The 26,320-nt window shown below is 37.7% G+C and overlaps 2 protein-coding genes across 2 annotated transcripts; one reads left to right on the top strand and one right to left on the bottom strand.

The window, feature by feature from the left end:
* Positions 1 to 11,739: 11,739 nt before the first annotated feature.
* LOC149944068 (synaptotagmin-1-like) lies at positions 11,740 to 20,113 on the top strand. The gene is made up of 3 exons (XM_090174801.1): positions 11,740 to 12,915; positions 16,958 to 17,075; positions 17,449 to 20,113. The coding sequence occupies exons 1-3, from the start codon at positions 12,040 to 12,042 to the stop codon at positions 17,769 to 17,771; spliced, it is 1,317 nt and encodes a 438-aa protein (XP_090030927.1). The 5' UTR covers positions 11,740 to 12,039; the 3' UTR covers positions 17,772 to 20,113.
* Positions 20,114 to 20,451: 338 nt separating this feature from the next.
* LOC149944067 (coagulation factor X) lies at positions 20,452 to 25,756 on the bottom strand. The gene is made up of 4 exons (XM_090175952.1): positions 25,331 to 25,756; positions 23,155 to 23,695; positions 22,928 to 23,082; positions 20,452 to 22,019 (listed from the first exon to the last, which is right to left on the bottom strand). Exons 1-4 carry the CDS (start codon positions 25,430 to 25,432, stop codon positions 21,366 to 21,368), a joined length of 1,452 nt encoding a protein of 483 aa, XP_090032078.1. The 5' UTR covers positions 25,433 to 25,756; the 3' UTR covers positions 20,452 to 21,365.
* Positions 25,757 to 26,320: the final 564 nt, after the last annotated feature.

Here is a 26,320-nt window from a genome sequence, read left to right as displayed (position 1 = left end):
TAGTATAGGCCTATATGAAATTTAATAACCAATTTTCATTTTCAAAAACTATTTTAAGGTTTCAAAAAGTATTTTATGGTTTCAAAAAGTATTTTATGGTTTCAAAAAGTATTTTAAGGTTTCAAAAAGTATTTCAACTTTTCAAAAAGGATTTTAAGGTTTCAACAAGTATTTTATGGTTTCAACAAGTATTTTATGGTTTCAAAAAGTATTTCAAGTTTTCAAAAAGTACTTTAAGGTTCCTAAAAGTATTTTAAGGTTTCAAATAGTATTTTAAGGTTTCAAAAAGTATTTTAAGGTTTCAAATAGTATTTTAAGGCTTCAAATAGTATTTTAAGGTTTCAAATAGTATTTTAAGGTTTCAAATAGTATTTTAAGGTTTCAAAAAGTATTTTAAGTTTGCTAAAAGTATTTTAAGGTTTCAAAAAGTATTTTAAGTTTTCAAAAATAATTTTTTAGAAAAATGTGGGCTATTGATATGATGGTAACAAATAACTATATTTCATTTATTTATGGAATAACATAAATGTTACAGTAAAATTAGAAATATAATACCGGATACTCGTCAGTAGATCTATAGCTTTGATGAGCAGCTCACAAATTTTGGTATTTAATCGAATTTTGTTCGATATGTCACAGGTGTGAGGTTTTCCCAGTTACTGAGTGGAAAGCAATGTTTTGAGGGTTTAATTTTTTTTTCGGTGTAGGCGGTTTGTGACGTATGGCAGACTCTGATTGTTCTTTACATATGGCTGGTTTTTATCAGCTATTATTTTGGCGATTTAAAAGTTTTTGACAATTTTCATATTTTAGGTTATGATAGTGATGGCAGGGTTTGGTGGTTTTTGACTATTAGTAGGAAATTTTATTAGTTTATTTACACCAAAAGCAACATATACCCGAGGGGCTGATCACTCCGCGTAATCGGTGTACAGAGCCGTACCTTTGACTGTACTAATGGGATTACGCGTAATCTTTGAAGTCCCTGCCTTAGGCAGTGGTAATCTTAGCGTAATCCGGTGTACAGACTTTCTAAGAGTGGTTAGCCCCTCGCATATACCGCTAAGAATAACATCAGGGGCGTAGGAACCAGGGGGGGCAAGGGGGGGGGGGCAATGCCCCTCCCTAAAAATTGGCTGGGAGGGGCAACTAACGTTATTGCCCCCTCCAACTTTATGGTCAGTTGAAATCTTCACAATTCTCAAATTCTCATTTTAAAAGCATAAAAAGCTTATAGAACCACAACTGTGTTTAAATTTCAGTCTTTTCCCGCCAATTTGCATAGTAGTAAAAAGTACACATGCATTCGGAGAAGCTACACTCGATTAAAAATTCAAAACCGTTCTCCAGACCCCTTTTGGTTTCTCTTTGCCCCCTCCAACTTCTAGAACGTTCCTACGCCCCTGAATGACATTGGGAAATATTTTTTGAAATAGCGCCACTCGGTAGCGGTGCCGTGAACTAATCTAACCCAATTTCTGTGATATTCCGGGAATTTGGCGCGCGATTTTGAATACCGCCATTTTAGGCATAATGAGAATTTATCCCATAGATATATGAAATATTATAAATCCACAATTCTACGATGGAGTGATACGGAAGCGACAACTAGCAGACAACGTGTATTTTCTGGATGCGCTACGTTATAGCGCCATCCATCCATCAAAAGCAAAAAATGTCTATTGATTTCAACTCCACGTTACTCTGGGGCTATCAACATTATTAGGCCTAAGCTACCGCGTTCGTTTTTCCAAATACTAATTTTGAACACCGATAGATGGCACTATTACGAAAATAAGAGTCTTCTGCTAGCTGCTATTTCATAAATATATATGGTTTATTCACACTAATTTCGTTTTCACCGCGTGCTCGTAGACAAATCTGTGGTTACCCAACAGACGAAATTTTTTGGAGTACTTCATGATTGGCTGAATTTGAACGCTGACACCTTTTAGATGACCAATAGAAAAATTCAAATCGCAAATAGTGTTAAGCTGAGTTGCTAGTCGTTTTACTGATTTATCGTTGGTGAAGAATGGATGTAGTAAGAAAAAATGCACGAGCAAGGCTTCAAGTGTCATTCTTAGAGGTATTATGTTACTTATGTTTACACTCAGGAAGAATACTGAGACCAGTGATGGGCACCCCTCATCTCGTTTGAGATAATTTTTGTAACTTTGAGCGAAACTGAGCGGTAAAATATATTTTCAGCGGAAATCACGACCACCTACTCCATCTCCAAAATATTGAGTTGAAATTGACGAGCGCCTGTTACGGCTCTAAAAAATGAGCGGAAATTGACGAGCGCCTATTGCGGCTCTCAAAGATGAGCGTAAATTTACGAGCACCTATTCCAGCTCTCAAAATTGAGCGGAAATCCGCGAGCGTTTATTCCAGCTCTCAAAATTAAGCGGAAATTTACGAGCACCTATTCTGGCTCTCAAAATTGAACGGAAATCCACGAGCGTTTATTCCAGCTCTCAAAAATGAGCGTTAATTTACGAGCGCCTATTCCGGCCCTCAAAAACGAGCGTTAATTTACGAGCACCTATTCCAGCTCTCAAAATTGAGCGGAAATCCGCGAGCGTTTATTCCAGCTCTCAAAATTAAGCGGAAATTTACGAGCACCTATTCTGGCTCTCAAAATTGAACGGAAATCCGCGAGCGCCTATTCTGGCTCTCAAAATTGAGCGGAAATCGGCGAGCATTTATTCCAGCTCTCAAAATTGAGCGGAAATCGAGGAGCGCCTATTCCGGCTCTCAAAATTGAGCATAAATTTACGAGTGCCTATTGTGGCTCTCAAAGATGAGCGTAAATTTACGAGCGCCTATTCCGGCTCTCAAAATTGAGCGGAAATCCGCGAGCGTTTATTCCATCTCTCAAAATTAAGCGGAAATTTACGAGCACCTATTCTGGCTCTCAAAATTGAACGGAAATCCGCGAGCGCCTATTCTGGCTCTCAAAATTGAGCGGAAATCGGCGAGCATTTATTCCAGCTCTCAAAATTGAGCGGAAATCGAGGAGCGCCTATTCCGGCTCTCAAAATTGAGCATAAATTTACGAGTGCCTATTGCGGCTCTCAAAGATGAGCGTAAATTTACGAGCGCCTATTCCGGCTCTCAAAATTGAGCGGAAATCGGCGAGCATTTATTCCAGCTCTCAAAATTGAGCGGAAATCGAGGAGCGCCTATTCCGGCTCTCAAAATTGAGCATAAATTTACGAGTGCCTATTGCGGCTCTCAAAGATGAGCGTAAATTTACGAGCGCCTATTCCGGCTCTCAAAATTGAGCGGAAATCGACGCCTATTCCGATCCGCGGGCATCATCGGCTAAGCTTATTGAACTGAATAGAATATAGGATCAGCTTCTCATACACAACTTTTACATTACATTGGGTGAAATATTATGAACATACATAACATACAAAAGTGATTCAAAGTATTACGTTTGACAAATATCTAGGTAGCTAGGACAGAGTTAAGGGTATACCAACCATGGCAAATAACCCCCAGAAGGACTATTAAGGCAAGCAAAAGTTCCTAACTAACGACAATTAGCGGAATCGAAAAATTAGGAAAATTATTAATTTTTAATAATAATCCCTTAATATGGTTGGCTACCGACGTCGGGTTAATTTGACATTAGTATATTCAGCAGAAAATCCTGCATATTTTGTTAAACTTATCACTTTGTATGTTTTAGAATCTAAAGGGCTGCTTGAAATGTCACTTATCTGCTTAATATATTTGATAATTATTCTTTGAAATTGGGTTTCAAAAATATCTACAAATTATAAATAACTTCGGCAAAGGCTTAAAAGTTAAAAACTATAACTTTAAAAAACTTAACAAAGAAGTTACATTTATTTTTAACCATCTTACTTAATATATAAGTATGTATGCTAACATTTTTTTATAATAGCATATGTAACATAATATACATATTAACATAATTTAAATGAGACCTTGTTTCACAGCCACCAAAGAAAATACGGACTAACGTCGCGTAAAATTGGTTTTAACTTCGTTCCCTCCCCACCAGAACTAGTTTTGATGACGATAAAACCGACATCGACTGGAAAGTGACGTAAATTACGTCATAAACTTGCAACAAGGTCTCATTGTGAAAAAGTTCTTTCTGGCACACTTATGAGTAATTATGTTACATATGTGATAGCTGAAAAATCATTAAAATGTATATTTACCAACCATTGTCTTCTAATCTCTACGGTTGTACATTATTAGCATGATTGGTCACAGTCACTAAATTATTTTGAAAGATTGAATTTTTGCGTCTTTCTGTAGCGATGCTTATTGAGCAATTCTTTTTGTCATAAATAAATAAATAAAATAAATAAATGACACCTTGTTTACTCTTTTGGACGCAGCCATATTTATGTGATAATGTGGTGAATTTCCTACTGCAGAGAGAAGCGCTAGAGGGCGCGCTGTTTGATAAGTTAGACGAAAACGGGCCAACATTTGTATGCTTGCCTTACAACTCCTTCTGAGGGTTGTACTTGCCCAGCCTAAAAGCTTTGGCGGAGGAGCGAACTTTAATAGTAATGTAAGCCTATAAATTTTGGTCCTACTACTGTCGCGGCAAAAATTTATGACAACTCTCAGCGCTACCCAGTGTAGTTTTTGGAATTTAAAAATTCGGTACAAGATGGCAGCCTCCATGGAAACGTAGTTTCAATTTTAAAAGAAGAAAATAGCCCAGTAAAGTATTCTTCAAAATAGGTTTCAGTCCAAAAAATTTCGATTCAAAGAATCTCAATAAACCGTAACGAACCGCAATAACACTTTTTCGGTGCCACCACTAAAAATTAATTACCAACTCTTAAAATTACACCACAGCAGTATTCGCCATCTTGCAGTCGAATAGCGCGACAGTTAAAAAATAGATCCTCTATGGGGGCTTAATATAGTGATACTAGTCCTGTAGTAGTTTACCAGTGCAAGGGAGGGAGTTCAAGTAGTTTACCACTCGCTGGGTAAATAAAGTAAGTTTCGCTTTGGTCGAACACCGAGTCTTATAAATATCTTCGGAGCACTCCACACCACTGGAAGAACCTATCCGCTTGTACGTCATGAAGTCCGTCAACAAGCCTAAACGTATCAACTAAATCAGAGCGAAGACGACGTGTTGCTAGCGATTGGAATCCAAGACGTTTCAAAAGGTCTGTATAGGGGCATTGCCCCCTGGATTAAGAGAAGGCCTAGAAATCGTTTTTCTACAGGGGGCGGCAAACATTTTTTACACGCTCGCGAAACACTCACGAGGAGACGACCCGAGGTGGTTCTCACCGATTTTGTTCAAACTTGGGTTATAGTAAGACCTATATGTAAGATGAAAACAGCTACAGGGAAAAGTTACGCTGGGCTTCCGTTTTGCCATGGCAACCAAAAATGTTTTTGACAACTTAAAACGGAAAAAATCCAATGGAAAATAAGTTAGTCCTAAAACATATTTAGCATTTTAATCATGATTTCATCTGATTTAATCTTTTGAGACTGTCCTAATAATAATGATAGACTGATAGTGACCTTCCCCTCGGGTATAAATAAATACATTCTGAATATAAATAAATACATTCTGAATATAAATAAATACATTCTGAATATAAATAAATACATTCTGAATATAAATAAATACATTCTGAATATAAATAAATACATTCTGAATATAAATACATTCTGAATATAAATAAATGCATTCTTAATATAAATAAATACATTCTGAATATAAATAAATGCATTCTTAATATAAATAAATGCATTTTTAATATAAATAAATAAATTCTTAATATAAATAAATGCATTCTTAATATAAATAAATACATTCTTAATATAAATAAATACATTCTTAATATAAATAAATACATTCTTAATATAAATAAATACATTCTTATAATAAAAAAATACATTCTTAATATAAATAAATACATTCGTCTTATAACAAAATACATTCTTAATATAAATAAAACATTCTTAATATAAATAAAACATTCTTAATATAAATAAAACATTCTTAATATAAATAAAACATTCTTAATATAAATAAAACATTCTTAATATAAATAAAACATTCTTAATATAAATAAAACATTCTTAATATAAATAAAACATTCTTAATATAAATAATTACATTTTTAATATAAATAAATACATTCTTAATATAAATAAATACATTCCTAATATAAATAATTACATTCTTAATATCAATAAATATATTTTTAATATAAATAAATAGATTCTGAATATAAATAAATAGATTCTGATTATAAATAAATACATTCTGAATATAAATAAATACATTCTTATTATAAATAAATACATTAATAATATAATTAAATACATTCTGAATATAAATAAATACATTCTGAATATAAATAAATACATTCTTATTATAAATAAATACATTCTTATTATAAATAAATACATTAATAATATAATTAAATACATTCTGAATATAAATAAATATATTAGTAACATAAATAAATAGTCTTAATATAAATAAATGCATTCCCAATATAAATAATTACATTCTTAATATAAATAAATATATTCTTAATATAAATAAATACATTCTTAATATAAATAAATACATTCCTAATATAAATAAATGCATTCTGAATATAAATAAATACATTCTTAATATAAATAAATATATTATTGTTATAAATTAGCCATAACATCAAGTGGCATTATTTTGATTCGGAATTGTCATATTGAAAGAAAAAAGAAATGGAATTTTAATGGTCTGGATATCCCCCAAAACGAACATCTCTTCCTCTCACTATTATTGTATCGAGTGCGCACCTGCCGCTTAGAAATACACAAATATAATAAAAGAAGTGCATTATTCCAATTGATGATAAAAATGGAGCAATGCTCTTCGTATCTCCCATTGAACAATGGAAAACAATTCAGCTGAGCAAATTTTCGATAAATGACTCTAATAGCGTCAACTTCCCCTTTATGCTAAACGCGAAGCTGTAGGAATTAGCTTTGGTTAGACCTCATTCGTTATACCGTCGCCGTTAAAACAAAACCACGTAACTTGAGATACGTGGTTTTGTCAAAATTGACATATTTTGATTCTACACCCCAATTTACGTATATAACATTAAAAACATTAATAGGTTGCAATTGGATTTATTTCTAAAAATTCCCCTTTAGCAAAATATTTTTTAAATTAAAATCCTCATAAATTCAATATTGAAACGAAATTATTTAACTATAAATTTAACTCGCGTGCAAAAACCTAACACGCGATTTCACAAGTCCCTACAAAATTAAAAAATCCATTTTTCTCAAAAAGGCCACCGAAAAGATACGTGGTTTTGTTTTAACAAGGACAGTAGATACAGGGACGAGAAAGTGTATTGGCGGCCTCTGTTGGAATATATCACCTAAAACGACCTAAACGCAAGGAGAGTTAGTTGTAAACAAAAAAAATGGCGGTCACCTAATTTTAGCGGTTCTTAACGAGGCTTAAGTGTTCAAAACAAATGGGCATTTTATTATTTACGCTCGTAGTTTTATTTTTAATTTAACATCAAAATGGTAAAAACTAACTACCATAATACTGTCCATGGTGAACCACGTCTTAACAATGGCCGCGGTTTGTTTACATCTAACTCCCCGTGAATATGAAGACGTTCAAAATCGAAATTTTTTCCCTGCTTTCTCGTCCCTGTATCTACTGTCCTTGGTTTTAACGGCGACGATACACGATTCACGAAGACGATTTTGGATTATATGAATGATGAAATCTTGAGTTTATGTTTTGTTAAATAAGGTTTACTAAGAAAATGATAATGCAATATTCTCTTTCGAGACTTTGTTTAGACAATTTTTCGGTTTGCTCCCAATAACCCTCTCATGCTGCAAGAGTTAACTCCTTCATAGAAACTACCACAGGAATAGAAGGCCCTGCCATTGTACGTGCTTTACTAAGATGACACGGGCAAAAGGTTCTCCCTTCATTTCCGGTTATGTCTGGTCCAATCAAAAAAAGCTTTGGAAATGACGGCCAATGGACGCTTCAATAAAAGATACTCGGTTTCTACTCCCCTCTCCAAATTCATCTGGGAAGGAGCTATTTCCGGTCGGTCGGTTAAACGGTTAGAATGACTAGCCAAAATGTCATATTTAAGCCAATTGGAGACGGGTTTTTGCCCTAATGAGAATTTTGCGTCAGATAAGAAACGCGTCGGCTCACGTGTATAAGGAACATACTAATGTTAATTTTCGATAATATATTTTAAGGTAAAATATATAATGTTACTAAAACTAAGTATAAGAAGATAATATTATTATTATTATCGTCCTCTTATGGTATAAAGAATTAAAATTATATGTATTATTTTTATAATACCGTGTAATTTTAAAGCTTCTCATGGAGGCAGAGTTAATTCATTTCGTATAAAATTATCTTTTGGAAAAAGATGAAAACTCATTCCTTTAGAACTAAACATATTACTTTTGCAGTACGGTATGCAACAAGTGTTTCCTTTTAACCAGGTAACTTTTTCGGCATGTTAAGGCTTAGCAAAAAACCGATGTTACGTTCGAGAAAGTTTCTAGCTTTCGAATATTTCAACAAGCACTATATAAATAATAACTTATGAGTCCTGGCTGTCGGATATATTACTTCTTGGCAATTTCTGGGAAGATGTTTTATTTAAGCGCCTATTAGATTCAAGCGGAAATGAAGGGATAACCTTTTGCCCGTACCGAGCCCGTAACACTTTTCATCGACTCTTTCTATACCTCTTGTAGTTTCTATGACTCCTTCCTCCTAAACAAAATCAAATCTCATTAATCTTGCGTCTTCCGTAGTGATGATGAACACGATCTCCTGGAGAAGCATAAATCATGAAGTCGGCGGATCGATTGACACACAATGTTATCAATAATTTTTGCCACTAAACTCTTAAAATAAATATTACAAATCAGGGATGGCAAAAACCCGGCAAAAACAGGTTTTTGCCGCGACATGTGGGAAAAACTGGTAATAACCGGAAGAGATCTTTTCATGCTAAATTAATCATTGATACATCTATTAAGTGACTAATTTGGTCATTGCAAATAGGATAGATGAAGAAAAGCCAGAAGAAGAGTGAATAGAATAGAAGAATATACTGCTTTTATTATTTATTTTTTTATTGAATTTTGCCACTACAGGTGTTAAAAACCATGGAAGTATGATTTTTAACAGGAAAACAATAGGTGGAAAAACCGCGGAAATATCGAGCTTTTCCACCCGGTTTTTTTCACCCTTGGCAAAATTGTGCCAACCCTGTTACAAATGTACACAATTTGTTGATTTATAAATTGTACTAGGCTGTCAATAGCTTCCCAACCATGAAACCTATTTTTAACGTGATGCTACTGATAACATACCCTTGTGTGTTATAAATTTTAACCTTTAATATAAGGAATTTAAATTTAAAATTCGGGAATTATTACAATACAGGTAGATCTAGTTAATTACGTTCAACATTTCATTGAACACGGTTAAAGGGAATATAACCTGCAAAGCAATCTTTATGGAAGACCTCTTCAATTTTTCAAATTACCCTGTACAGTGGCGCCAAACATTTTTAAAGCCAAAGGCCAGAGTGACCAGAGCTGCAAGCTTTGGGATTCCACACCAAATACCTGAGGTTATATTCCCTTTAACTTTTACTATGCTTACGAACAAGGGCGTATTTAAGGGGGGGTTTTGGGGGTTCAAACCCCCCCCCTAAATGCTGATGACTGGGGGGGTGCCTAATAAAAATTAGTGAAACTTCCGTCAGCACCCCCCCCCTTAAAATTTTCCCTCAAAACCCCCCCTGAAATAAAATCCTGGATACGCCCTTGCCTACGAACAGAGGGTATAGGCTAAGCAGGCTATAGACTACTTTTCCCTTTCCTTGGGGTCCCACGAATAAATTTAAATAACCTCTAGCTAATTTCTGTAGCCCCAAGGATATAGACATTTTACTTTCTGTAAATTTTTTAAAAGTTTAAAATGGGGTCAACTTTTGAGAAAATATGTTAGTCTTAAAACTCTTCATTTCGTCACACATTTCATCCAATTATGAGGAAGCTTCACTTCAATTAACTGCAATTAATAATAACTGCAATATTTAACTACCACCCCAACTTGAGAGACTGCACAAATGGTCTTCTCCATTATAAACCATCTCCATCGATGTCTCTTTGGAAAATGACGTCTTCTCAAGAAAATAGCGGCAAAATTTAAATTTAAATATTTATGCTTAATTAAATAAAATAGATTAGTCACATTTAAATAATTCCGACATAAAAATAAATAATAATAATCAGCTAGGCTAATAACCAATTAGGCACCACCTTGGGCCTACGTCATCAAGCGACTTTTAAAGCGTTTACTTCAGGTGGCCGGGTTACAATGCGTATAGGAGGGTGGTGGCAAGCCCTTCATGCCACGCGAGCCAACAGCTCCCTACACTCACTATTACCATTAACCTCTACATTGCATTATCAGAACGATAACGCATATTTCTAATTTTCTTTTCTAAAATATTAATGACTTATTAATCTTTCGAATACAGCGAAATATTTTTGAATATTAAATAAAAAAAAGATTCGTTTTCAGCTAAATTAGATTTTCATTATAATATTTCCATAATATTTACTTTGGTTAAAGGGAGTATAAACTTACATATTTCGGGTGGATCAACCAGTTTCAAATTTCTGCCGCCAGGTTTAACATAAGTTACAGGGTAATTGGCCCTAGCAAACGATTTTTCGATTTAGATTATGCTTTTAACATGAATTATCTGGTAAATTACAAAAAAAATATCGGTAATACGGTACACCTTAAAAATCCAAAATCATAAAACTTTATATAATGTGCTTGTTGGTACAAGAAACCAATCAATTTGAACTAATTTAAGCAGAAGTATATAGTATATATCTTGCGAGTGATTTAAAAATCGAACATATATTCATTTTAAGGCAGTTTTCAATGTACAGTTTTGTTTACCGTTATCCCCTCCAAACCGCTGAAAATGTTCCGCGTATATTACTCCATTTGACGATATAGAATGTAAACATTACGTTGAAATATTTATTTACAAACCATATTTTTCTAATGAAATAGTTTTAGAAAATTAATAATAATCAGAGTTGGTAGTGGGCTAAATTTAAACTACCCGAAAAGTAAAAAGTAGGAAAACTACACTGCATTGAAGATTATCTTTTAGATTATAAAGTTGTTATGACCAAAGTTATTGGTCTTTGTTACTTCATCATTTAGTTTGAAGTTATAGAAAATCAACATATCAAACTTTAATTTTCTTTATTAAAATAAATTAATGGGAACCTGCGGAAAACGAAATATTTGTTTTAATATAAATTAATATAGTGCTATCACAATGCAAAGGCTTCCAAGTGAATTTAAAACGTACAGCAATTACGTTTGAATTAAACAATAAGGATGGGTGGGCCTTCAACCTGTCACATGCCTCATTAAAATATAATTTGTCGGCCTGGTTCATCACTCTCTAAGAGAGCATCCGAGGTGAAGTCAATTTGGTTCAGTCACGGAGATTAGCGAGGCAACCAACAAAACGTTTCGCGAGTTTACCTCAAACGAGGGGAAAGCGTACCTTTAGGAAGAGCGCATGCGCGATTAACAGCGCAGATAAACACTAAAGTATAGAAACAGTAACAGGTGAGATTCGCGCGTCAGCAACGTCCTTAGCGCGGAACGCGTCTGTACGCCGCGTGAAGTCTCAATTACAATCAGCCCCCCTTTCCCCCGCAACGCGGCTTCGACTCCAGACTTTCCCGAAGAACAATTTACGGTAATATAAATATCCGGACAAGTTTCGCGTTTTATCCATTGAAAATCGAAATACAAAACAGTCAGCTTCGATTTGCTGTTACGGTGTACGTCCTACATTCGATTCGGTGTTTGTCATCGGTTTGTAAACGTTACGGGTACCGTTAGCATATACTGCGTTTTTAATATAATTATGATTGGACAGGTACCTAATGAGTGAAGAATCGAGAATCGCGTTTAACAATTCGTCGGCTACCAGTTGGATCTCCAGTACGACGGGTACTGTTATCTTGTCAGTTAGTCTCGCCGTCGTTCTAGCCATCATGAGTTTGTGTATGGTCATCCTCTGTACCTGTCTGGCTCGAAGACGTCGCAGACAACAGGACGCGTTGGTTAAAAAGACCAGCATGAGCTCCAAGACGACCGATCCGTGGTTGACCGGAGTCTTCGCCGAACAACCGATTCAATTCGTGGTTCCCAATAACGCGTCCTGCGCCGATACGACCGAGGATTCGGTGTCCGAATCGGACAATCTTTATCGTTCCAACACGGGAACGGCTTCGGACCGGGAAGCCAGGTTCCGTAAACGCAGTTCCGTTAACTTCTTCATCAGTCCAGACGAAATCGAAAAAGGAATGTATCCCGAGGAAGAGAAACCCGCGAAGAAAAGGTCGTTACTCGCCGGCTTGGGACGGGTCGGATTCTCCGTTCACTACAATGTACAAAGACAATTACTTTGCGTCCGTATTTTAGGAGCCACCCAATTACCATGCGCATTCGCCAAGGATTCGGCCAACCCTTTCGCGAAAGTCGTCATTTTGCCTGAAAAGAACCCTAAATTCTTGACCAAAGTGCAGCGACACACGGTCAATCCCACTTTCAACGAGGTATTCGCCTTCTCGCTCAAGAAGGACACGGTGAATGGCAAGGAAATCAAAATCAGCGTTTTTGACCAAGACAAATTCAACCGTAAGGTCCTCATCGGACACGTACGCTACCAACTCAAAGACGCCGGTATCAACCCCAAGACTTTCGAGGACGTTAACACCGGAGACATTTGGACGGACCTGAGCTTGGAAATGGAAGATGTAAGTCACTTTTTGTTATTCGAAATCTCTATATGTACGTGATCAAAAATCGGGGTCATTTTAAATGGCGTAGAACCTCTCCCGCCATGTTTGAAACAGCGCCATTTAGTCGTATGCCTTGGGAAAAAGTGTTACGGATGTGATATTCGCCGTCTTGTCTTATCTAATTGGATAGGGTTTAAATATAGTCGTAGTGATAAGCCGTTTCAGGGATTAAGAATTAGTAATCCATAGTTAAGCTGGTGTATGAACTACGAAATGATAACGCGAAAATGGAACTACATGTAACTCGGTAAATCTGCTCTAATTTTGCAATATTATTTCGGCCTAGATTATCCCTCCCCGCGCGGTTGAATGCTCTAGGCTTGTAGCTCCAAATTATTGCTCCGCAGTTTCCGGGTTCAAAAAATACAATAAATACGATTGTATATGGCAGGACTTTCTACCTGTACAGTAAACTTTTACAGATTGTAACGACAATTCAAACACAAACCGGTCTTTTATTCAATACTTTGAAATTTGTCAAAACATACAATGCAATACGGGACAAACCTTATAACACATATTGGAACGTATTAGTAGACAGCGACGTTGTGATTCTAATGTTTATTCTGTTCAAATATCCTTAAATGAATCTAATAGGAACTAAATGGAAAAGTCGTCTGCTAACAAGCGTTTCAACTTGTCCTCAACACAATTAGCGCCAATCACCCGTAGCTTTTGTTAACCCTAGTTGCAGAATTGTTAAATGAATTGATCCACCATAAACATTTTAAATTAGATCATAATGTATGTTAAGAAAGGAATTAATATTAATTTCGAGTAGCGTTATGCCTACAAGTTTTTATTATACGAGCTTAAACTCAAATGACGTCAGTCAATTGTGAAATATGGGATACGTTCATTAACGCAAATCTGGAAAAAATCGGTTTTTACTTGATGTTTGCTTGATGAGCGCTTTTCGTCATAGTGGCGTAGGAAGTTACCGGACGGTGTTATTTCCGAGGGGTAAGACACCCTCGGATGACTTGTACACCGAGTTCGCGTACTTAGTACTGTTAAAGGTACGGATTTTTAAAAGTTCACGAACTCTTATTAGCACAGTCAGAGGTACGACAGTGTACACCGAGTTCGCGGAGTGACCAACCCCTCGGTTATTTCTAGTCAACGCTGTTTTTAAAGAAGACAGCTATAAATGTTACGAGGCCGGGAGTAGTGGCGTACTCCTGTAATCCCAAGCGTCTGGGAGGCAGAGTTTGTGGATGGCCGTTTGAGGACGACCACAAATCCCCCAACGGGTGGTCGGAATATTTCCACCACGGGTGTCCCCACCCCTGTCCCCACGTACCGGCCCACGAGGGGTCGGAGTGTGCAATAACTGGTGGCTTTACCGGGGAGACGGGGTCCGGCTCTTGTAACCCAGCTGGGAGATGTTAGCTCCGTCCAAATGGTCCTATCTCCACCTCCGACTTCGGTCCGGTGTGGGCTGGTAACTGAGCTTCGGCCCAGGCTAACAGAGAGGGGCCGGGCAAACTGGCCGTCTCGGCGGATTGAGTTGCCTGCTGTGGGGTTGCGGGCCTCCGTATGAGGGCACGGCGGACCCATCTCCCGGCCTTTTGGGGATCCACCGGGATATCTGGTGCCAGCTGTGCCGGGTTATGTGGGCTGCTGTGTGCCCGCCGTTCCCCTTTAGGCGCTCTTTCCAAAGGGCTTGGCTCTCTACCTTTCTAGGTGGGGTGTCGGCCGGCGTTGCCAGAGCATCCGCTCTTATTCCCACTGCTGTGTGCGAAGTGGAGGCTGGTCGACCCATTGCTGCACCTTCTGCTGGGTTGAGTGGCTTGCGTCGAGGGTGCGACCGTCAGTAGTAGGGTTCTGCTACCCATGCTGGTTTTGTCACCTGTCCGGGCTTGCGGACGCTGGCGTAGGGCATTATGATGACGGACCTCCGGTGGTGTGGTTTCAATCTTACCGGTACACCGGGCTATAAATCTGATGCATGCATGTCCCCACGTATCCCCCCGTTGGCGTGGCCGTTACACTTATCTCGCCCTGATTAATAAATTGGACGAGAGGACTGAATTGTCCCACACGTAACAATCGACTAAAAAGAATAATGTTACGAGGCCCGAAAATCAGAGGAAGCGAAAAATATTACTATAATTAATGAAGGGGTAAATGACGAAATTGTTGACGACCACATTCTTTATTGTTGCAACGATGAGTCTTTTATTAAAAAAGCGAAAACGGCCATCGCAGTAGCTGAGACATTCCAATTAAATGATAGGCCTTTCACCAAACCAATAGAATTGTTGATTAAAACTACAGTTATATAATTTTAACTCCTCCGCCAGCTAAACTGTAAACACCGACGCGTTTGACGTCAAGAGTCAAGGCATCAAAAAAACCCTTCTCATCGGATGCCCATCGTGACGTCAAATCGGAAACGCGAAAAATCGTACAAAATGTTGGCATCGATTACTCATCCATGTTTTTGATGAGCGTAACTGAACGTGCCCATGAATAATGAATGAAGAATCAGAAGAGATCAAATAATTGGTTATATTAGATTAAGTTGATGGATTGGTTCGTAGTCCCGTTACTATACCTTTATAATTGTACCCTATGCTTTGAACGTAAGCGTTTGGGTTTTTCCTTATTTATATGTCTAACGCGTACAACTGCCGTACAAACATATACACTCTTTTTCGAAAAGGTTTTCTGGGCGCCGCCATTATCGTACAGGCAACCGACGAGCAAGCGCTCTACCGCAGAAATTTCATCCCCCCAAAACCGGTTTTTTCATCACCCACCCCGTAGACTGTAAGGTAGTGGCGGTCGATTGTGAGGTGCGTTTAAGAGTCTATACTATTCCACACATGTTATTACTTCAACCAAGGACAGTAGATACTGTCCTTGCTTCAACATCGCATGATTTGTCAATAAGGAACACTATAGCGTTAGCGTTTTCAGCGCTTATCACGTGGATTTGGCACGTTCTTCCCAATGGAAACCATTTGTTTGTTAAAAAGACGTCTGGTTTCTGAAATGTACACACACACACATGTACTAAAGATATCTGATTGTATATTTCCTAACTGTAACATATTGCAATCGATCGACTTACGAAATCCAGAAATTTACAATCACTAATCACTATTAAGCGCAAAAATATCCAACTTACGTATATACAGGGTGTTTTAGAAGTCAGTGCAATAAATTTGAGGTGTTTTAGGGGTTGAGTAAAGATGTTTGACTGTCTTTGTCGCGATCCTCTGCGACGAATAGGAAAAGCGCTAGAGAGCGTTAAAGTTTGGCCTAAAAACGCCTAAATGTAAGCTTTCAACGAACATAAGAACCCAGATAGAAAACCGGTTTTAAAGGGGTAATAGTAAAATTTCCTACTACCCTTTTAAAACAAAGACAGTCAAACATCTTTACTCAACCCATATAACACCTCAAACTTATTGCACTGACTTCTGAAACACCCTTTATATACAAATATCCCTGGTTCGGTGGTAGAACGCTCACCTGTCAGGCAGGAGGGCTCGGGTTCGAATCCCGCCCGATACAAACGCAAATTGAAAAGAAATATACTACACCCAATGTAGCTTTTCCCTAATTCCAAGAAACTGTGAACGCAGTGATTACACTTTGCCCGAAAATGCGTTCGCAGCCCAGACAGACAGACACGGTGATTGTTAAATCCCTCCTAGAGGACATAGTCCCCTCGGTGAGGTGAAAATGTAATATGTTTAAAATGGGGAAATATGGCTTGAAAAATGCCTAATTATCATTCGTTGGATCTTCTAGCATGAGGTATGGAAGAGGAGGAGCTACCTATAATTAAGTCCAAGTTTTTCAAATGATTCTGTGCCCCTTTAAGTCACTAAATTCGACTTTATGTACCAATAATTGACAATTTCGTCGGTTTGAACATCCTAATATTGAGAAGATACCGTTATGTTTTTGAGGAATATTATTTGTCTTCATTTTTACAATGAAGATGTTAATAGTAACCATACACTTTTATTTCACTTAAAAGGAGAGAAACGGACAAGGAGAACTGATGTTTTCACTTTGTTACAATACCGAGAATTCGACTTTGACCATCGTGGTCCTCAAGGCAAAGAACGTTGAAGAAATTGGAGAGAAAATTAACAGTAAGTTTCATACATTTTCAGTCTATTAGAAAATCTTTAGCCATTGCCGGATTAAGGACTAGGCCTATTAGGAACAGGCCTATGGGCCCCCACCAACCGAAAGCCCCCACCAACCGAAAGCCCCCATCACTGATGAAATCAATGGATATTTCACTGATTCGGTTTAAGAGAAAAACATATCAAGCTTGTTGCTTTATTATTTGAAAAATCATTATTGTCGTGACATAAGCTCAGCTTCCGGACACGTTTTGCGTTTTTATGCTTTCCTTACATAGGCTCCCACCAAAATATGCCTGGGGTCCGTTCTTCAGTAAATCCGGTACTGTCTGTAGCTAGTCTTGAACTAACAACCACCGTTTCCTTTCGTTTCTAGATCTGTACGTCAAAGTATCCCTGTACGTTCGTAAAAGACTGGTCCGAACTAGAAAAACTGGTCCCAAGAAATACCTCCCGACTGAGGTTGAATTCGGCGATTCCTTTAACATTGTCCTGCCTTCTTCGGCACTTCCCGACGTGGACTTAGTGGTGACCTTATGCGGAAAGACCACGGCACGCGGCGTCGGAGGAAAACGCGTTCTAGGGCGCACCCAAGTCGGTGCCGACTGCACCAAAGAGTCCGGAAAACTGCACTGGCAGGACATGCTCGCCAGTTTGAAAAGCACGGCTGCGCAGTGGCACGCCTTGTCCGATTCCTGAGAACAAGACGGACCAGGACGCGACGATCAACTGGCTCTTGGTTACATTTTCATGATAATGTAAACATTGAAGCCTTTGTTCAAAATAAACTACAGTTATTTATTACGCGTTAAAAACATTCGTATTGGTGTTGTTAGTAGGGCTTTTTGGTCCCTAAGTAACGCAACGCCGAGACTGTAAATACAAGGTGCATCTCTATTGCAGATAGCAAATGACGTTTTTTTAGGGTGCTTAAATACTTTCAATTTGAACTAATACGAATTTTAAACCTCCCTCCTTGGTATGTGTTTCACATATTATCGTAGCGTGGAAGAATATTAATACGGTAGACTTACGTATTCCAAGGGTAGTTGAATTTACACTTTATTGAGATAATAATAAACGGAAAACCAGACACGCTGTAGCACGTACAAGTACAAGTACGGGTACGGTGGCCTCGTACGTTACTGAGAAGCGACTGAACGAAGCAACCGTTCCCATTTAGTTAGCTGCTGATTACGTCTTCGCATTTCTTTCCCGTGGTCTCTGAACCTATTGCTAGGCCTAGTTTTTAGCACTGTTTTGGTTAATGTTAGGTTTAATACTAATTTAAAATAAGATGATTAAACCTTCGTCATATACTATACAAAATAAATAGAACAAAAGTATTGCGTGTGAAATCATGAATTTACTCATATTCATCTATGAATATAGAACAGTAGGCCTAGTTTTGGGTCTATGTTTGCGTTTCGTTCTTAGACTCCCTAAGTTTTACATTAATTATGGTTTAAAAGGTGCTTTTAAAATGTCCATTTCTACCATTATGATTAGTTCAAAAGTGAATCTTTTGAAAGCCATTCTTTCCACCACTTGTGATTATTTGAACAATCTATCGTTAGTTCATTTACGCTTGATTTACGTAACTTATCGGACCTATAAGCTTAGCATCATTTGAAGTCAGGTTGAATAATTTTAAAATCTTTGGCTACAGCTAGGAATTCTGTTTGAATTTTGGAAATATCATTTTCAATTCAGTCAAAACACTTGATTGATAAGTAACACAGTCAAGACTGGGTTTCTCATTCGCTTCTGTTAACAAACATAAATCAAAATGGTCTAGATGTTTGAACCTTTGTGGTTTTAAAATTCCTTCCTCCTTGTCAAGGGCTAACCTAGCAATAACCTTTTGGTTTAATTCTTCACTCGCTAAATTTATTTTAGATAAACTAAAACTAGTTTCACGCGCAACTTTCACGTTCTTCTTACCCATAATTGCTATTATCAAACGGAGTCAAAATAGTTATGGACGCGAAATTTTAGACGGACGACTGTATCCGGTGACGCCACTGCGGGCGGGGTTTAAAAGCTCAGACTTTTTTGAACATGATGGTTGAATATGAATAGAATCATGGTGAAATGTAAAGGTTTCTAAACCCAATGGTCTCATTATAAGGTGTGATTTCGAAGTTTGGAGACTTAAGGTTACAAGTGAACCCAAAAAATGAATTTTTCCTTAAATGTTCGGCTATGGCTGAGCAGTAAACTACTGGATTTCCGTCTGCTAATTCGTCTACTCACAGTCTAGCCTCTACTCTAGGCTGTGAGTAGACGAATTAGCAGACAGAAATCCAGTAGTTTGGCGAACTTCTCGCGTTCGCCGGTAGAAGGCTCTATGGTAACCTAAATGGCTTATTGGTTAGTCTCATTTATTTATTTATCCAGGAAATTTTTACCAAATAATTAAAGTACTCCCTTATTTTAGACAAAACAAATATTGGTAAATTAGACAACAATATCATATTTAACATAAGGGACTCATTCGTGATAAGAAGAAATCTTCGTGGGAAAAAATGCATAAGGCCTAAATAGTTTCCGAGTTAAGAAATAACCTCTCCTCAAACTTGAAAATAACACTGTTCACTACGCAACAGTGGTCTTAGGGGTTTTTTTTAAATAAGGTTAGATCATTCGTTTTTACTTGAAAAAATACTTTGGATTACTATATACATTTTGCTACGTTAAGCCCCCGCGTCAGCTTAAATGTACATCTACCCTTTAATAACAAACAACGAGGATTATAACGTGTATTATGGAAGATCAGTACATAAAATAACTACCTATTAACATACGCCAGAAGTAAATACTTCTAGTTTTGTAGATCAACATCTTATCGTTCAAATGGTACTTTTACAAAAATTCGTTTTCTTTCGTTAAACCCAAGAATTTTTTTTATCCGTGACAAAATGTTGAGAACACTGAACATCAGCTCAAAGCTAAACACGTGTTCTACCTTTATATTTATGGGTTGTTGTTTTGTATTAAGTTGTTACGTGAAAGGTTAAGTGGAATTTAAAAGACAATGAAGACATTCTTTTTTTATATAAAAATATTTTATAGAAAAATATATACATGATTTGATATATTTCTAAACATTTTTTTAAACTTCAATATTTGATACATAATAAATAACAATATTTAAAAAACTTGGTCTCTTAATGCGTTCAATTAGTTTACAAGATAGAGGTAAATAATGTAAGCTACGCTACACCGACGGGAAATTAGGGTATAATGGGTAATTACCAACTGATATGAGTTCTTGGGAGAATAGCGATATTTCGTTCCTTCTAAGCAACTTGACGCTATTTCAAACCGGAAACAGATAGTAAGTTATAGATTTGTAAGAGAGTTTTCCAGGTAAAATAATGATCACAAAAATTGTTGAGTAACACATAACGCACTGTATTTACCATAAGTGAATAATTACACTAAAAAACCGTGTCAGTTAGTCGAAATAATTACTGACAGCTACGTGTGAAGTGACGTAGAATTGACGCCATATCCAAGAAGATTAGCAGGACAAATTATAACGCATAGTTTGCTACAAGCAAAGAGCACGTACTAGCTAGGGCTAGTGACTTAGTATGAAGTTAACCAAAACGTGTGTCCATTCTAGAAATGACTCTCACAAGTGTCAGTAAAACGTTTACATACGTAAGGTAGCTAACACTTATGTGAAATATAGTTATAAACTTACGTATGTACTTAGTTTTTTACTGAAATTAGCGATGTTTCATCAAATCAAATAAAATGCATTATAATTGTGTCCTCATGGAAGTATTTTTTCGGAAAGACTACTTAAAACATTCTTGTCAACATTACACATCTTAGATCAGGTGAAGTTACGTTAGGTCAAACGTTTCTTTGTTACATGGACTAGGATATGAATAATTTGCACGGAGTACAAGCACAGGTTGGCTCATTTCAGTTCAGTTCAGGTTACTTCACTTGACTTTAACAGAAACTCGATTTATCAAAGCGTATCTCTCGTCGTAAATCTAAAGCTCCATGGACAGCATCACCCATTGTTGTGACGCGTAATGTACGGATTATGTTCATCGAGTTCAAAGGTGAAGGGCCAAGACTTGGGTTCGCAAACAGAACCGATACGTGACATGCAGGCTCTTTTGTCACAAATAAAACCATTTAAAACCTCAACGATCGAGCATTTAGTGACTCTAAGTCAGTCGCACGCACGGCGTACAAAGAACGATTGACATTGATCTTTCACTTTGGCAAGGTCACCATTTTAAGTTAGCGCAACAGTCACGTTTAGCCCTACTTGCTGGCAATCGTTTTCCTGATCCAACCAATAAAATTGGACACTTTGGCATAGATACCGTATTTACCTTTCCGCCCGCAACCTTCTCCGAAGCTGGTGACCCCGTATATGGCCCACCGTTTGTCATTCCGGTACAAGAGGGGTCCGCCGCTGTCCCCGGCGCAAGAGTCAACTCGACCACGTTTGTATCCGGCGCATAACATGTTCTGGCTAATATGATAGTCCTGGTAGACCGCCTTGCAGTCCTCCAAGTCGACAACGGGAACTTCGGCTTCGTGGAGGACGTCCGTTCCGTACAGGGCAGTGTTGCGTCTTTTACCCCAACCCAGAATGTGGGCCCGGGCTTGCAAGGGCAAGTTTTCTTCCGGTTGAGGCAAGCAGGCCGGTTTCACGTTGTCGTCGAAGATTAAGGGATTGCGTAGTTTCAATAGCGCCATGTCGTTGTCGACGGTTTCGCTGTCGTAGTTGGGATGCAAAACGGATTCCTCGACGCGGACTTCCTGCTCACTGCCTTCCTTCTCGACCAGATCGTGTTCTCCCGCGCGGATATAGAGTCGTTTGCGAACGCAATGGGCCGCGGTGACGATCCAATTCGGAGCGATAATAGTTCCGCCGCAAAATGGTTCTTTATGACGGTTTAGGATTATCACCTATTCAAAGATAAATATTGGTCGTTAGCTACCAGATGGAAATAATGTATGTATGTATATCTCTAACTGAAGTAACTCAAATGGCAAAATGTTTAGCATCTTCCTTCGCATATATGTAGTAACAATTAATCGATTCCAATGCAAATTTGAACTAACAGAGGCGTAGCCAGCATTTGGTTTCGGGGATGGGCGTACAAATAAAAAAAACCATTGTACATACAACCTAGGAGCAGCAAACACAAGGAGAACGCAGCTAGCCTTAAACACGCTTACGCAGTGTTGTGTACAAATTTCATTGGTCGAACCTTTACGCTGAACGTTTTATGGAAAGGGGGAAGACAATTTCCGAATTTTCCCCATCCGACGGCAGCAGGCGCTAAAGCGTCTAACCAATGAAAAATGTACGCAAGAAAATGCACGACTTTTGACGGGTTGCGTTCTTCTTGTGTGGGGTGTTGTGTTTGTTGCTCCTAGATACAACCATATATTTCGCCTATGGAACGTAGCTAAATCTACTGAGCAGCTGTTTCGTAACGGAGACGAAATTTCGAATTTCGAGATATTCGATTTTAAAGTTTATACACTGTAACTTGTTTATGGCAACCTTATGACACCGAGTGAAATAAATAGATAAATTAATTTTATTATCAGTCGTATCGCGTTAAAAATAGATTTCTTAAATCTGAAACTGATATTCGTTCGTTCGCTTCCGTATTGGGTCACTCAAGACAACTTTGTTTATTTTCAAATTATAAGCAAATGAGCGAATGGGTTGATAGGATCATTGCAGAGTCAACATTTAAACTTAACGCTAAAACTGTTCAGAGGGACTTGAAGGTCAAAGATATTTTTGGTAGGGTTCCTACTTTACACGATTTACACGAGCTATCGTCAGGTGGGTTACTTACTTGCCAAGGCCAGCGACCCTTAACAGTTTCCCGTCCTCCAATTATCCTCAGGGCCATTTCGGTATCAGGGACGGCTGAAATACCACACTGAGATTCGTACTTTTCCAGGGGGTTTTCTTCACCAACTCTATCAACAGTGGTACTTTCTTCAATTTCTAAGCAACAATAAGAAAAAATTAACGAACTAATTAAGTACGCGACCAACGGGTCTTATGTTTCCAACTTACCGGTACCAAAAACGTTGAAGTAATGAGTGAGCATATCACTCGCGGTTAATTTCTTTTCGCGGTGAAGTTTATCACAAGCTCCGCCGATTTTGTCGATGCAGATGTAATTTTCTTCGACCACACTGTCACCGCAGAGATACTCCACTTCGCAAACCCGGCGTCTTTTGGTGCGGCAATTGCGGTTGCAAGGGGTCCACTCCGACCACACGCTGTACACCATCTCTCTCATCTTGTAAAGACTTTGGACATCGGTGTTGGACCGTCCCTTTTGAATGACGGTGCCAGTGTTGGGGATGATGATGGGACCGTTGGTGCCGCCGATATTCGGGCACCGTCCGCCGGTGCAGTGCCGTTCTTCTCGCAGAATGTTGTCCGCGCAGGCCTCGTCGGAAACGCAAGGGCGCCATCTGACCTCTTTGCAACGTCGAGTGCAGCGACCCCAGGCGGACCATTCACCGTAAATGGAGTCATATTGCACTGATTCTGTCGCGGGATATTCCATTTTGCTAACGAGGTTAACGCCATCTTTAGTCTTTGAAATCTATAACAACATAAAATATAATTTACTTATAAGTCTATTTTCGAATGAAATATTTTCTTATACAAGTTAAGCGCAATTATTATATTAAAAAATATGCATTAAATTGGTATTAAGTAAAGTATCCAAATTATTTTAACGTCCACGGCCCACTTCGACTACATTTCAATGAATGTGTTTATTGATGTATCATTAAAAATTATCCCAAATATAAACACGTCTTAAATTCAGAAATGAAATTTCACAAAACAGCGCCACTAATATTAAATATTTAAACGTAAAAAATGTTATTTTATACTAATAACATTTTTCGAGATAAAAAAATCATAATAATTTTTTCTTGACCAATCGTTTAAATCAGTGCCTTGAAAAACGAAATAAAATTCTTTTAAAAACTTCAGAGTCTGGTCGTGGTTTTCGTCTTATATGTCACACAAGCTTGCTATTCCGTCTAACGGTTTTTTTTGCGGAGATAAGAAAAGTCGATCTGTTGTCGCAGTTGCCAAGGGAATGTGACAGCAGCTTCGGGGACACGGTTGGGAGGGAGGACATCTGATGGATAAACCTCTAGATGAGCGTTCTGCAAAAAGTTCACGACCCCGCGGCTGCCCTAGACGCGGGGAGATTATCTGATAAAAATTTAAAAGTGTCATCTTCCAGAGCGGAGATTGTTAAGGAAGATACAATCCAGAAAACGCGTCAAGAAACCACAATTTTGTCTCCAAAAATGTATAACCTAGAAATGGGAATCCAGAATGATTTAACAGAAAAATATTCCCAGAAATTAACATGTTTTAAGTAAATTTCGCTGATTTCTGAATATAGTTTCTTTCAATTTTCGAATAAGATAATTCACGACTTGGTAGCCAGTGGCAGGTCCAGGGGTTGACTACGCGGGCTTTAACCTACTTTTCATTTTACTCGAGGCCCACAAGTCGTTTTAAGGGGCTCTGGAGTTAACTTGTGGGGCCTCAAGAAAGGCCAATATCAATATGTTTCAATAACATACTTGGAAACTATTTGAGGACCAACTGAACATTATATTATTCTGCTTTAAAATTCCATTATTTCTTAAGCATTTTAGTGTATCAATTTAATTACATGGAAAAACTGTAGTCTTCACAAAATTTAAAGATTTAAATGTTTACTATTTAAAATCAAACAAGAACAAGATATTATTATTATTATTAAAAAAACTATCTTTAATTAATTAAAATTAATATTATCATATTAAATTATGTAAAACACAAGTATATAAAAAATTTATAACAGAGTAAAATAAAAAATGTATAACAAACTAAAATAATAAAATTATTAACAGACCCAAATAATAAAATTTCTAACAAATTAAAATAATAAAATTATTAACAGACCCAAATAATAAAATTTCTAACAAACTAAATAACAAAAATTTCTTCAAGACTAATATAATAAAATTTCTAATACGAGCCAAAAAATAACATCGTGTATTTGCAATCTTGGCGAATATTTCCCAAACAGAACTACCTTAACTTACTACCAGAATATTATTTAATCGTCTCTTATAACGGAACGTAAAATTTACGCGCCCAAATAATAATATAGGAAAGCACTCCTGCGTAATTATCTATGCAAAGGTACAAACAAATGTAAACTAACCTCTCTGTTCCTGTGTCTATGACGAGTTCTTCTAGCTTGACAGGCGCTTAAATTGAGCAGCACCAAACACAATACGACCGTCGCTAATCCGTATGAACTCATTTTGAGCTTTGAAGTAGTATTAGCGGGGTACGAGCGACACGGGTCACTTCGACTACAGCTCCGGGACGAGAGGATCCTTCGGAAACTGTTGCTTTCTCTTCGATGAAGACGAGGAATCTGTATTTCAGCTCTGACGGGCTGTCTTCGAGGCCCTGGCCGCGAGGGAGGAGCAGTGACGAGTCCTCCATCCGATTTGGAGGGGCGTTTACGGATTGAGCCGCCCCGAAATCGTTCCCCCAGGGCCACGTGCCCCCATCGAGGCTCCTATTGAGGTGTCGCCATAAAGATTAATCGCGCCAAAACAGGTGTATCTATAAAATTCCTTACTAAATGACCACCGTGGTCGTGTACATCCATTTTGCGCCGGGACAGTGTTTTCCAAATCATTAGCGACCAAAAGGTGTGCTATTTTCGTTTTTGCACTATGCAATTAGTTGAAGCATAAGTCTATAATAATGTTCCATAAGTTTGTCACTTTCGTGAATATTTTACTGAGCGCTAGTGCCGTCATCACAAGAATAAAATCTCCCCATAGCGAGGCGCGGTCAACGGCTACGTGTGACGAGTTAGCAAGCGGACGCAAAACGGCGACGAAGCCCGTAATGCAGTCTGTTTTGTGAATAGCTCTCAGAAAAACTTTTGCATGTGAAGAATAGGAAGTGTCACACTTATGTAACAATATTATACACTTATGGTTGAAGGAACCAAAATTCCTTGAGTCTACAAAAGAATCCTAGAAGTTTGGTTCTTTATGTTTCCCACAGTGACGTTTGATATAAACATGTTTTAGACCTCATTTCAATTAAAGACATTAAGAATTAAATCGGAAATATTACCGTGATGGTTTTCTAAACGTTTATGCACCGTACTATATAGTTCATAAGAAAA

The sequence above is a fragment of the Leiobunum rupestre genome, chromosome 5 (genome assembly GCF_980474605.1).
Source record: "Leiobunum rupestre chromosome 5, qqLeiRupe1.1.hap1, whole genome shotgun sequence".
Classification (NCBI taxonomy): domain Eukaryota; kingdom Metazoa; phylum Arthropoda; class Arachnida; order Opiliones; family Sclerosomatidae; genus Leiobunum; species Leiobunum rupestre.
This window is presented reverse-complemented; position numbering and strand designations above follow the sequence as displayed.

Excerpts from the sequence above, each read along its gene's own strand:
- LOC149944068 (XM_090174801.1), top strand. The coding sequence starts at position 12,040 with ATGAGTGAAGAATCGAGAATCGCGTTTAACAATTCGTCGGCTACCAGT. Across the intron at positions 12,916-16,957 it reads TGAGCTTGGAAATGGAAGAT|GAGAGAAACGGACAAGGAGA; the intron begins GTAAGTCACTTT and ends TTCACTTAAAAG. Across the intron at positions 17,076-17,448 it reads AATTGGAGAGAAAATTAACA|ATCTGTACGTCAAAGTATCC; the intron begins GTAAGTTTCATA and ends TTTCGTTTCTAG.
- LOC149944067 (XM_090175952.1), bottom strand. The coding sequence starts at position 25,432 with ATGAGTTCATACGGATTAGCGACGGTCGTATTGTGTTTGGTGCTGCTC. Across the intron at positions 23,083-23,154 it reads CTTCAACGTTTTTGGTACCG|AAATTGAAGAAAGTACCACT; the intron begins GTAAGTTGGAAA and ends ATTGTTGCTTAG. Across the intron at positions 22,020-22,927 it reads AGGGTCGCTGGCCTTGGCAA|GTGATAATCCTAAACCGTCA; the intron begins GTAAGTAACCCA and ends ATCTTTGAATAG.